General features: G+C 36.0%; 1 protein-coding gene across 1 annotated transcript in view; it reads left to right on the top strand.

The window, feature by feature from the left end:
* The first annotated feature begins 1,217 nt into the window (after positions 1 to 1,217).
* The window catches only part of LOC106469373, a 31,667-nt gene continuing 18,100 nt past the window's right edge, over positions 1,218 to 14,784 (top strand). Inside the window, exon 1 of the mRNA XM_013929864.2 lies at positions 1,218 to 1,792. Within this exon, the coding sequence (XP_013785318.1) occupies positions 1,446 to 1,792 (347 nt within the window). The 5' untranslated portion in view covers positions 1,218 to 1,445. The remainder of the gene's footprint in view (positions 1,793 to 14,784) is intronic.

Here is a 14,784-nt window from a genome sequence, read left to right as displayed (position 1 = left end):
AGCTTTAATTTACTACTCAACGTTATTAACAATCTGTACACACACATTCTAGAAATCAACACTAGAGGGGAGGACTATCTGACTAACCGTTTAACTACCTGTCCCTGATTTATCTCACGGAGAGCTCGATAAACCTCTGAAATGACTTTTGATCTCTAATGAAGAATGCAGTTGTGTAAGAACGTGTTCACATAGCAAGCAGTGTCTATCGATTACAGATAATATTTTGGAAAGTAAAATAGCAATCAATATAGGTGACATTTTAGTCACTTATTTTTCATGCATAAGAATAAGCTGATGATTTATTCACGTGAAGGTGTGGGGACACTTATTTGTGATGCATATCAGTCATATTGTTTTCTCAATATAAAGCTCCCTAGTAGCTCAGCTTATAGCGCTAAAAACTGGGTTTCGATACCCGTGCCGGGCACCGAACAGATAGCCCATTACATACCTTTATGCTTAATAATAAACAGACAAACATATCTCAATATAAAATCTCCATTTTTAGCACTAAAAACGCCTAAATCAGGAAATACCAAATAGTATTCCATTTAAACTAGTTTCTACATGCTTTATAACTCCCCCCCCCCAAACCAATTAACACTATATCCGTGAAATCCATTGTTTGACATGTATGTATTGAAAAATGCGTCAATGTAAATAATAATAAACAGGTTACAACCAGTGTAAGGGCATGAAAAAATGTATGGGCAACGTTAGCTAGTGATATCCTGATATTAACCACAACCACACATTTAGCTTTCAGACTTCACCACACGTTATAGCTGTTTTTGTTACTAATTTATACGAAACTTCCACTCATTCATACACCAGTTTGTGCGTGTATGTGTGAGAGAGTAAAAACAATTAGTAACTTACGACTGTCAACAAAAACGACAGAAAATACCGTGGAAAAGCCTTAAGATATGAATACTTTTCCTTAACCTTTGTGGTCAGACTGAGACGTTTATTCCTGCAAACCAGTTTTGATTCACGGGTTTTTAACGCCATTCCTAACTGATTACGTAATTCATAAATATATTATGGTTGTGGTTTCACTAATATCTTGAAGTTCTACACATAGCCACAGCTTGTATTTTTCTTCTTCTAGTGTAATATCGTATTTGATAGGCTAATTAACAGAGTTTCTTAACACAGACGCTGCAACCTAATCCAATTTAAATCTTTCAGACACAACAACAAAAGAAAAACTAGCTATTACTATTCCCACCAAAAGATGGCGCCATTACATATTTCTTGTTCGTTGCACGTTTGCTTAAATCATATGCGTGTTTAACTTCAAAGAACTGTATTGAGGTTTATGACTGGTTGCTAAGAGTTACGCTACGCTACAACACGGAACAACAGCCCTTAACAACGAACACGGACATTCTCGAACTTGAACTGTAGGTTTGGGTGGTGTTACTGTCAGACGTTCATAAATGTCACGGCTACGACCATGGACATGGAAAATCTTGCATGTTATCTTTTACGTTGGGATCATCGTTTCTTCCCTTACAAGTTTCATATCGTTTTGCCAGCTTGAAATGAAATTTCAAGGTGATTGTCCAATCTATGCAAAACTGATAATAGAAAACGTGACATCGGCAACTTCTAGCACATTCCACTTCATAACTGATCCAGCAGCAGAAAGTCACACAGAATGGGGCTCGAACCAATGTTGCTCATTTTGTAACTTTACTTTTGTGGCCTCGTTTGTGTACAGCGTTATATGGACGTGGTTTTTCTGCGTATGCTCTCCTGGTGGTGAAGAAGGGGCAGATTTCGGGTAAGAAAATTTCTTAAAATACAACACGTCAAATAATAATTTGTACATTTTTGTATTTCGTGTACGCATACTAAAGTTTATAGATATTTTTTTATTTAAACTCTCCAACGTTTATGTATTATTATAAATGGATTCACTCAACAGTTGTTATGGTAATGCATGCTTTCAACGAAAAGTTAAGATTAGACTTTAGACAAGAACATATATGTATATCTATGTTATAAATGTTTATCCAGTTCAACTTGAGTCAACTTGTTATGTCTTCATTCATTTTGATGTGGTCAAATTATTTCCATTTAAAACCTAAACCATTGCCCATTTTACTGCCTGCCTCTATTTATGTTATATGGGTTTTTAAATTCTTTATTTCGCTTTTAGTTAAATATATGGGTCTGTCCCTTCACCGAGGGTTTAGGTAGAAATGCAGTCTATTAAACACTGGGAAGAAAAAGTTATTTGTTAATATGCAACTGTTCCATCATGTAATTAGGGGTTGTCTTTGTAATAATGAATGAAATTAGCCATAATAATATCATTCTAATCCTTACCATCCTCAAACTAAGAACGGTGATAATGTCCTGATTTTTCAAACGCTTTATGTATAAGCTTAGCACAATATTTTCTTTACCTTAACTGGAAGAAGATTCTAAGTACAGTTTAAAGAATTTATGATCAGTTTATGATATAAATGCTTTATGAACAACTAGCGTATAGCCCATCAAAAATGACGGGGCAATTACTACCACCCCACCCATAGTATACCCTAACCTCATATTCCATAGATAAATTTTGCGAAATCAAGCTTGACCAACAAAGAGGCAGAAAAATGCAAAGAAACGTCGGTAAATTCTTTTGTGAGCCAATCAAAATTAAGATCATTCATGAAATGAATTCGTGGCGTATTCATAGAATAATTATTTGTAAAAATCAGTTAGATTAACAACTTCTAATATATAGAAAAGCCAGTGCGTTTTGATAACACTAGGTTCCAACAATGGATTTTATGTCATGTTGCTTAGCAACAAAAGTATAAACCTAATATTGTTGTTAGTCTATGTAGTGAAAGTATAAAATGAAATGTATAGACAACAAAAGTGGAAAAAATATGTTGATTTCTTAATTTAAGAGTCTCCGTTGATTAAAAAGTTTTTTTTTATTAAAAATGTTGATGATATAACAGAAAATAGCTTAATTCAGAAACGGTTTAGCTTTAAAATTTAATCGTTATTTTTAGTTTCATGACAAATTTTATGCACTTGGCTCTAGGCTAGGTGATCCCACTCTACGTCTTTACTTTAGGCTTATTATACCAACACTCATCACACTTATAAGGTTTCAAGGCACTACCACCACCCCTAGCCTCACGGCACCCTTTAACCCCCGTCACTAAAATAGTAATGAGCAGACAGTAATCAAACAATCATATCTAGATAAATTCATTTTGGCTTTTATGACTCCTCCTATTTCTAGAAATCAAGCGTGACGTGACACACACTGTCTTTTATATAGGTTAGATGTCCTTTTTTGATCACATTATGAAATGAATACTTTATGTACAATGTATTTGTTGATCACTTTATGAAATGAATACTTTATGTACAATGTCTTTTTTAATCACTTTGTGGTACGAATACTTTATGTATAATGTCTTTTTTGATCACTTTATGAAATGAATACTTTATGTAGAATATCCTTTTTTATCACATTATGGTACGAATACTTTATGTAGAATGTCCTTTTTGATCACTTTATGAAGAATGTCCTTTTTGATCCCTTTATGAAGAATGTCCTTTTTGATCACCTTATGGAACGAATACTTTATGTACAATGTCCTTTTTTGATCATTTTATGAAATGAATACTTTATGTACAATTTCCTTTTTGATCACTTTATGAAATGAATACTTTATGTAGAATGTCCTTTTTGTTTACTTTATAGTACGAATACTTTATGTACAGTGTCCTTTTTGATCATTTTATGAAATGAATACTTTATGTACAATTTCCTTTTTGATCACTTTATGATTTGAATATGTACAATATCCTTTTTAGTCCTGTCTAAAAGAGAGTTAAGCTGGAAGTGTTGGAAGCCCTGACGTTTGCCACAAAACATAGACTCAGCCCATTACATCTGTAAATAATCACTTTAAAACCAGTTGTTTGTATTTCAGGTTTCGTCAAGGACACTCATTCAAGCTATGAGCAGAATTCAGTAACAGGAAACCGTAGATTATTATTTTATTTTTTCTGAGAAGTTAGCAGAGTCTAAACAACTCTTATATTCAGGAAAATAACATTTTCATTTTATTTGCATTCTGACGTTTCAGTTTTGTATCTTTCCCAAGAGTTACAACTGCTAACGAGGTTTGGATTTAGCTTAAGTGATTAATCAGTTATAAAGTAATAATTAATATAATTACCAATTCAATCTGATAACTCTTGTTTGGATAGCTCAAGTAATAAATTATGAAGTAATTATTTATTACTGGTACAAAATCAAGTTGATAACTCTTGTTTGGAAAGTAGTAATTTAATAACATTAAAAAAAAATCAAACTTATAACTCTTGCTTGGAAAGTAATCATTAAAACCAATGCAAAATCAAGTTGATAACCTTTGTTTGGAAAGTAATAAAGTACAAAATGGAGCATATAAATCTTGTTTGGAAAGTAATAATTTAATTTGTTTGTTTGTTTGTAATTAAGCACAAAGCTACACAATGAGCTATCTGTCCTCAGGCCACCACGGGTATCGAAACCCAGATTCTAGTGTTGTAAGTCCGCAGACATACCGCTGTGCCACTGGGGGGCAATAATTTAATACCAGTACAAAATTTTGATTTTTTAACTGGTCACGAATTAATTTATCGTAATGTGAAACACTAAAATCTTTGAATTGTCAAGAGTGTGACGTCATACTCAATTGTAAGACAGGGCGATAGAGCGTGTACGAAGTAGTTGTATGTCAGTATTATTATTTGCATCAGACTTGTGTGTGGGCGTGTACATGTGTGGATACAGGAACACAAAGGACCTTGCTGTAAACAACAAACAGCTTTGACAACTGGTGAGGCATCACGTGGTGCGCAAAAAGTACCCTTACATATGAGGAAAATGAGAAAAAAACTCCCGCTTCTTGTAAGAAAAAAGAATGGAAAATTAGGTCTGTAAGCTTAAGTTACCGGCAGCAAAGATGAAACCCCGGTTGCGCTGAACAGTGTTGTATAAATATCTGTATTTTAAATATAAACTTTAGTAACGTATTCACAGTATAATTTGGTTAGTATGTAAGTCAGACATTGTGTCTTTCAGCGAAAACAAAATTACTTAAACACTTAAGTGACTTCCCGTCTAATTCAGTTACAATGGGCTTGCTGAATGATACTGCTTTTTCATACTGATTACATTAACTACGTTTTAGTCCGGCATGGCCAGGTGGTTAGGGCGCTCGACTCGCAATCTGCAGGTCGCGTGTTCGAATCCCCGTCACACCAAACATGCTCGCCCTTTCAGCCGTGGGGGCGTTATAATGTGACGCTATATAATCCCACTATTCGTTGGTAAAAGAGTAGCCCAAGAGTTGGCGGTGGGTGGTGATGACTAGCTGCCTTCCCTCTAGTCTTACGCTGCTAAATTAGGGACGGCTAGCGCAGATAGCCCTCGTGTAGCTTTGCGCGAAATTCAAAACAAACAAACTACGTTTTAAGCAACAAGTAGCAGCTTGCTTTGTTTAGGAGAAGGGTCTTGTCCATTTTCGGGTTAGCTTAGTTTGTTGAGGGGAAGGGTCTTGTCCATTTTTGGGTTAGCTTAATTTGTTAAAGGGAAGGGTCTTAGCCATTTTAGGGTTTATCTTTGATTTTAAATACCAATCAATGCTTTTTGTGAATCAGAAGATTGCGGTTTTATCTAGATGACCATGACTTAGGTCCAGTTTTTGTTCTTTGTATTTGCTGTGCAGCACTAATTTTTACATTCTTCATATTTTAACGTTCTTATCCAATTTTATAATTTAACATTTATTATCAACAGTTCATTTTAACGTTCTTATTGTCCACCAGTGGTTCAGTGATAAGTCAATGGTCTTAAAACGCTAAAAATCTGGTCTCAATACCCACGGCGGGCAAAGCACTGTAACTTTGTACTTTACAACAAACGTTCTTATTAACACAGCGGTATATCTGCGAACTTACAACGCTAGAAACCGGGTTTCGATACCCGTGGTGGGCAAAGCACAGCTAGCCCATTGTGTAGCTTTGTGCTTAACTTCAAACAAACAATGAACACTTTATATTAACATTCATTATTAAGAATTTACTCCTGGTGACCAGTTTGCCCCTTATGAAGAAAGACCTACATACACCGGTAATAAAGTTTTGTATTTTTGTTTTTAATTGATTTTTTGAACCTTCGTGTTCTTCTAACATCATGAATTCGTTATTAACAGTTACCTTTAACATCAATTAATAGATGTAATAATTTTTTACACAAAACATACTTCTATATCCAAGTAAAACACCTAATCGGAGATTTCTGTGGTTTATGGCTGTTATTATGGAAGACGAGTACAAGTACTCAGCCATGTGATCTGACATGTACGTTTCAATGAGACTCAGAAGTGAAGAACACACACAGTGTATTCCCATTTATCAGCTTGAAGAACGGCAGTGTGAATGGAGATTCAAAATGGTAGTGAAACGTCGCAACAAAGACATCTAAACATTTTCATGACTTTAAAGGCAATACCTTGACTATAGAGGCCACAAGTCGTTGCAAATTGAATACAGGTTGACGGATGACTAGAAGCAGTTAAAACACAAGTTGTTGTAATAGTGGATACAGGTTGAATAGAAGCTGGTCAAGCATAAGTCGTTACAGAATGGATACAGAATGACTAGAAGCTGGTCAAGCATAAGTCATTACAGAATGGCTAGAAACCGGTCAATCACAAGTTGCTGTAGAGTTGTTACAGGTTGACTAGATGCCAGTCAAACACAAGTTGCTGTAGAAAGGCTATATATTTCACAAAGTGTGGTTATCAGGATTCAGGATGTAGAAACTCCTTTAGATAATTAACACAGTTGGCCATAGACCCAGACAAGGTAATTTACTGCTGTCAGTCCTGCAGGACACTGTTGATCATTAACACAGTTGGCCATAGACCTGGACAAGGTAAATTAGTGCTGTCAATCCTGCAGGACAACTGTTGATCATTAACACAGTTGGCCATAGACCCAGACAAGATAAATTACTGCTGTCAATCCTGCAGGACAGCTGTTGATCATTAACACAGTTGATCATATACCTGTTGTCAATTCTGAAGGTTAACTGTTGGCCATTAATACATCTAGCCATAGACCTGGACAAGATGAATTGTTGCTGTCAATCCTGTTGTTCAACTGTTATTTGACCTTACAAGTTCCAATTCAGCTTCCCTACTGAATTAAAAGGCCAGAACAACATGGAAACGGTCAGGATCAGGTTTCATAAGGTTGGCTATTATATCAGGCGACCAATGGTGTACGTTCCTATAACCACAAAACAGCATTTCTTCTGGGGTGTCAAGATCATATGGATTTGTCAAAAGACATTTGGACGAATCTTTTGTTCCAGATGAACCATGCTTCACGTTACAGGCAGATATGAGGTGTGTACTTATGTGGGGAGTGGTCAGGGCCAGATCCACCATCAATTTCACTGATTGGAGATTGTAAAGGTGTCATTGATGGCATAGTGCATGCAGTATCCCAGTGTAAAAGTATTGTAAAGGTGTCATTGATGGCATAGTGCATGCAATATTCCAGTGTAAAAGTATTGTAAAGGTGTCATTGATGGCATAGTGCATGCAGTATCCTAGTGTAAAAGTATTGTAAAGGTGTCATTGATAGCATAGTGCATGCAATATCCCAGTGTAAAAGTATTGTAAAGGTGTCATTGATGGCATAGTGCATGCAGTATCCCAGTGTAAAAGTATTGTAAAGGTGTCATTGATAGCATAGTGTATGCAGTATCCCAGTGTAAAAGTATTGTAAAGGTGTCATTGATGGCATAGTGCATGCAGTATCCCAGTGTAAAAGTATTGTAAAGTAATTCGGGATATATAGTTAAATTAAGGATAAGGTTTTCCTATAATCTTATTTTTGCGGCAAATGAACACCATGCTGGTCTAGACAAGGATCAGTATTAGTGGACACACTACAGATCTTTATGAACGCCAAAGAATATAGAGAGACATACCCTCACACTCCTGGAAGAAAGGATGTAGCAAGCACGTGCACTGGATTTAAAACTTACGGAAAAGTGTGGATGGTCCAGGAAGACACTTGGCACCACATGACTCCTTTCCAAACAGTGTTGGTGGACTGGATGTACCTCTGGTGAAGGAGTGAGTCATATTACCCCAGAAACTCTCTGGTTCACTCGTTTTAAGCTTATTGCATTGATGTGCAAACTGCATTCGTATCCGAGATGATCAGTGCTTTACTAACATACGTTTTTAAAGTCTCTGGTACCAATAGAGGCTTTGCTACATGGAATTCCGCTAATATGTATTTTCATATCAGATCACATGACTAGTCACCTAACATTTGTTTTGCATAAAAATGATATCGGAGTGTTGAAATTATTTAAAAATAGTAGTTGTGCCTTGGATATAGCTGGAACCTTAAAGGACTTTGAATATACTTTCAAAGTTTTGAATGGTGTTGATCTAGTATTGTACAGGCTCGCGTCTTGCACGGTACTGGAGTGGTTGTCCTTTAATTGGATTAAGTCTTGTAAAAGTGTCGCTGAAAGCTGAGCTCGGGATGAATAGAGATAAGGTTCTCCTGTATGCAATATCAGTGAACTAGATAGAAAAACTCTATCACAAATGTGTATTTTCTGCATTCTTCCAGAGAGTGGAGTTATCAGATGTTCGCGTAAAGTTACACAAGGGTTATCTCCGTCCCTAATTTATAACTAATGTACAAGAAAGAAGACAACAAGTACCCACCACTAAGGCTTGGGATAATCAAATAAAGGGATTTGACTCTCTCTCTTATAACGCACCCACAACCCTAAAGTGCAATGGGTGATGTTTTTCTAGGTAACGGGACGAAAGTAGTGTTTCTTCAAGATCCAAGCCAACACGTCGACCCATCTGCCACGCCCAAATCTCAGGAGTGTAAGTACAGAGGGAATTTCTGCTTCATCGGGATTTAAGTTCTTGTTTGGACCTGGGAGGGTCAGGTGCAATCTTCCTCCCGCATCGTGGGTGTAATTTCTCCCTCAGTTTAGGTGCTAGAAACCGGGTTTCGATACTCGTGGTGGGCAGAGCACAGATAGCCCTTTGTGAAGCTTTGTGTTTAATAATAAACAACAACATTAATATTTCCGAACAATGTTTGGATCCCAGTAGATTGTTATTATCTTATAACCCAGAAACCGTTATGAAGTGATTGAATGCAGACTAAATGTTCAAGTCCTTGTCAAGGATCAAAGTTATAAGGTCAAAAGCGAAGTTAGCAGTTACAAACATATTGTAGCAATATAGCTACATTATCGGGGTCTGGCCTAAAGTTAGATGTTTAAATTTAAGAGGGTATTGACAGCCATTATATATGAAGCATTACTTTTGTCTATTACTTTGAATTTCGCGCAAAGCTACACGAGGGCTATCTGCGCTAGCCGTCCCTAATTTAGCAGTGTAAGACTAGAGGGAAGGCAGCTAGTCATCACCACCCACCACCAACTCTTGAGCTACTCTTTTACCAACGAATAGTGGGATTGACCGTCACATTATTACGCCCACACGGCTGAAAGGGCGAGCATATTTGGTGTGACGGGATTCGAACCCGCGACCCTCAGGTTGCGAGTCGAGCGCCCTAACCACCTGGCCATGACGGGCCACTTTTGTCTATAAGTATATGGTTTTAATTTTTTTTTTGGGGGGGGAGGTCAATTTATTTCTGGAATGTATACTTCGCCCTTTCACCCCTGGAGGCGTTATAATGTGCGGTCAATCACACTATTCGTTGGCGATGGGTGGTGTTGACTAGCTGCTTTCCCTCTGGTCTATCAGTGCTAAATTAGGGACGGCTAGCGCAGATAGACTTCGTGTAGCTTTGAGCGAAATTCAAAATATACTAAAAAAAAAAAACTTCAGAAAATGTATGTACATGTATCACCTGGAACAGAATTTGGTACGCCAGTCGAGATGTATATTTGTATATAATTGTACATTAGAGCAAGAATCTGTTATAGCCACAGTTTTCTTTCCCACTTATGCTATTGTTTTTGACATGCATGTTGTCTGCAATTCTCTGGTGAGTGAGAACATTACAATTTTCTGATCATTAGAGTAATGCCAAAAGTTCTGTTGTTCTCAGGCTATAACTTAAAAAATAGTACTACTAGCCTAATAAATAAGAGTATTGGATGACGAATGGGAAATAGCGATAATAAATTCCCTTTTGTTATTATTACTATTACTGAAATATCTTGTCAAAACAAGTAATATACGCATTTCACGTTCATATTCGATTCTGTGTGACACAAGTTAGTTAAAAACAACAGAAATAGTAGAGTTTACATTTGGCAAACATCGAAAACAATTAAACATTTTAAAATCTGTATAAATGAAATCAATCGAGATAAATGTATGTGCATTGAATTTCTTTCCTCAATGGCATAAGTTATTTTTATTTAATCTTTTTCGCTTATTCAGGCAGATGTGACGTTAAGTTTGAACTTCGCGAACTGTTGTGCTATTATATGAGAGAAAGCAAAGAACGTTTCGTAATAATATGTCAACCACATTACATCTGCTATATCTAGTGCTGACGAGGTCTTTTGCCCAATATCAGCATTATCAGGACTCATCAGGCCGGCTAGGATTGTTTGTTTGTAATTAGGCACAAAGCTACATAATGGACTATCTGTGCTCTCTGCCCACCACGGGTATCGAAACCCGGATTCTAGCGTTGTAAGTCCGCAGACATACCGCTGTGCCACTGGGGGAACCAGCTAGGATACGACAGAAAAAGTACTTTTGGTCTAGACGCTATTTATACCATCATTTGAACGAACGACAGCTGTTATGGTATGAACTAGATTAAACAAGTGAAATGCAATTACCGTAAACTTTATTCAAGTCATTTAAAAATCAGAATGATGGTGAGAATAAATAACATTATTTTTTATGTATTTATTTGTAATACTAATTATTTATTATTATCATTTTTACTTCAGTTAGCTCTGATTAATTTAAGAAAACTGGCGACTCAGCAAGTTGGTCTTATTGTTACCAGAAAATATCTATGGTACATTGGTCTCTAGAGCTCCTCCTTTACCAGTATCACATGGTAACTACCAGAAAATGAACCTTAAAAACTATTTAGGTTTGGCAGGCTTATCATACGTAGTATCAGCATCACTATTAATAGGAATTTATTCATAATCTCCTATACTGTTGTTCTTTGGTTGGTGGGTTATTCTAAACTATCTGGTGAAAATTACTAAAAGTCCAGTCCACGTAAACAGTAACAATTAGTATATTTCTTTTTGAAAGTTTTTAAAAACTGCTTGCACCGTACACAGATGTAGGCCACGTTTACAAACAATGATAACTGTGCTACATTTATGTAAAAAAATAAACTTACTTGTATCACTCCAAGGCTGGAAGCCAAACAAAATAAACGAAAACACTAAATAATTGGATCTGCCGCTAGAAACCACTCTATTATTATGAAACAATTTTGTATCTTGTATTTATAAGCCACTCTCGAATTTACTGGAAAACTTGACATCAGACCTTTTAGAACTTTCTGAGTAGTATTCTACGCCAATCTAACTAACTTTGACCTGGAGGTTAGGGCGTTCGACTCGCAGACATTGGGTCGCGGGTTCGAATCCTAGTCACCGAACGTGCTCGCCCTTTCAGCCGTGCGGACGTTATAATGTAACGATCAATCCCAAGGTTGATACCAGAGTAGCCCAAAAATTGGCGGTGGGTGGCATTGTATAGCTGCCTTTCCTCTAGCCTATCTCTGCTAAATGAGGTGAGAGGGATGAGTAGAACGTGCCCCCTAAAATTTTCCATGTACCATTTATGTTCTCAAAACTTAGTAGCTCGTATCAAAATGTATACTTTTTTCTTAATTCTTTGTGACGATTTGCATAAAGGGCGAATATATATATATATATAGTATAACGCAGTCCCTACTTACGTATGTAGATCAGCAAATGTTTGTTCATTTTGTTAAAATATATATATCCGTGTTTTTACCTGTTGTGTGCACTCAATGTAAGTGATTTTTGTTATGAACTGTGTTTTTGATTAAGAAAGTCTTAAACCATTTATCAGTTTTTTGTAGCACTCATATTACACTTTATTTACTCGTTGAAAGAACAAATACGTACGCGCTACAGTTGGGTCTTTTTCATAATTATTTAAAAATATAACCCCAGTATTATATAAGAAACCACATAACAAGAGGTGGGTATGGGAAGATTAGTATTAGTGTATTGTTATCTAATTTAGTTTAAAGTTACACTTTACATTAACTAGGTCTCAGGTTGTAACTGTCTAATTACTGAGGTTAGCAACTTGACTGAGTATTTACTAGGTTAGCAACTTGACTGAGTATTTACTAGGTTAGCAACTTGACTGAGTATTTACTAGGTTAGCAACTTGACTGAGTATTTACTAGGTTAGCAACTTGACTGAGTATTTACTAGGTTAGCAACATGACTGAGTATTTACTAGGTTAGCAACTTGACTGAGTATTTATTAGGTTAGCAACTTGACTGAGTATTTACTAGATTAGCAACTTTACTGAGTATTTACTAGATTAGCAACTTTACTGAGTATTTACTAGGTTAGCAACATGACTGAGTATTTACTAGGTTAGCAACTTGACTGAGTATTTACTAGGTTAGCATCTTGACAGAGTATTTACTAGGTTAGCAACTTGACTGAGTATTTACTAGGTTAGCAACTTGACTGAGTATTTACTAGATTAGCAACTTTACTGAGTATTTACTAGGCTAGCAACATGACTGAGTATTTACTAGGTTAGCAACATGACTGAGTATTTACTAGGTTAGCAGCTTGACCGATTCGTGTAGTTGTATATTTATTTCATGTTGCAGTGCAATCCTAGTTTTTGTTATATGGGATGTACCAAAAGAGAAATAAAACTGTGAATAAATACTATTTTTGTCATTGCAACTGTGCCCAATTTTTACATTTATTTTATTTGAAGTGTTTAATTAATAAAGTAAAAAAGTATTTATATTATTTTATGAAAATATGTCTATGACCATTAATTGCGGAGACACGTCAATCGTAAGGATTATGTGTAGTGCTGTACCTAAAACACACACAAACCAAAACACGGTGTCTACTGTGTGTAGTGTATGTACCTAAAATAAACATAAGCAAAACACGGTGTCTACTGTGTGTAGTGCTGTACCTCACACACAAACCAAAACACGGTGTTTACTGGTTGTAGTGCTGTACCTAAAACACACAAACCAGAACACGGTGTCTACTGTATGTGGTGTCTGTACCTAAACACACACAAACCAAAACACGGTGTCTACTGTGTGCAGTGTCTGTACCTAAACACACACAAACCAAAACGTAGTATGTACTGTATGTAGTGTTTGTACCTGAAATACTAACTTTTTGTTTAAACAGCAACAACTACATTGCATTGTTTTGTTGTTAATTCAGTAGGTTAGGCCTATGTTCATAATAACACTTTCATTACCTCTAAGTACAGTGTATTTACATAGTGTTCTCAACAGCAGAAAGACTGGTAGGTAATTCCAACTTTATTTTAAACTGAGAAATATATTAGAATTGATATATTGTTATTTGGTAATTTAGTTTAATTTGTTGGTTTGATTTAGAACATAGCTACATTGGGTTATCTGCTGTATCCACAGAGGAGAATCGAATCCCGGAATTTAACATTGTAGGCAGTAAACTTACCGTTGTCACCCCGTGGGGCAATATTTACTAACTGTAATTAATAAAGAAAAATGAAAGGCAAAATGTATTAAGATTTTCCTTCCTGTACAGCTCTGATAAGTTTCGCCTATAAACAATGTATTTATCGAGTACTTATAATTCTTCTGCCCATCCCAAAGTATAGATTTAAATTTGCTATGATCTAAACACCCCTGAGAACATATTATCCATGTATTGTTTTTCAAGCGTTTTCCTCTTACTTTTCCTGCTTGCACGTGCTTGGGTGTTACCCTTGTATGAGGTCATATCATATACTCCGATCATTTAGTGATGAAACTCAAATATATAGAAGGTTTGAATATATATATTGCATGGAGAAGGATATAGACCAGAACTTCATAAATATTCATGGTCCCACGCCCGCAACATTCTAGCCTTGGTTGCGTCTGTGGTGTCAGGCATTAGGTAGTTATTTTTAGTTTAAGTTTTTTCCTTTTTTTCATAAACTTCTCACCTCAAACGAGCTAACTTGTTAAGTAAATAAAACCACAGTTTAAGTATTCCCGCGTGGGATGTTGGTTCTGTTTTTGTTCTACTGGTGAAATCCGGCCACAACGCTGAAAGACGAACGTAAAGCTTTATATACATAAACTGTTCATGTATGCAATGATATTTAATTTACTGTCGTATGTTTACTTAAATTCAAGGTGGATGTGAGTCACATGTCATTTCATAATGATTGTAAGAAAACCAAGTTGAAATACTGAGGGCTGAAAATAATTATTGAAGGCTAATAAAAGGAAACTGAAACAGTTACGGTTAAGAAAAGGAAACTGGAATAATACGTATAACAAAAGGAAACTATAATACTGTGGGTTGAGTAAACAAAACTAACATTAAAGGTTAACAAAAGGAAACTGAAACAGTTAGGGTTAAGAAAAGGAACAAAAATGCTGAAATACTGTTTGTTTGTTTGTTATGAATTTCGCACAAAGCTACACGAGGGCTATCTGCGTTAGCCGTCCCTAATTTAGCAGTG

The sequence above is a fragment of the Limulus polyphemus genome, unplaced genomic scaffold (genome assembly GCF_000517525.1).
Source record: "Limulus polyphemus unplaced genomic scaffold, Limulus_polyphemus-2.1.2 Scaffold3451, whole genome shotgun sequence".
In the NCBI taxonomy this organism is placed as follows: Eukaryota; Metazoa; Arthropoda; class Merostomata; order Xiphosura; family Limulidae; genus Limulus; species Limulus polyphemus.
Note: the sequence above shows the minus strand (reverse complement) of the source record. Positions and strands in the feature narration are given on the sequence as shown.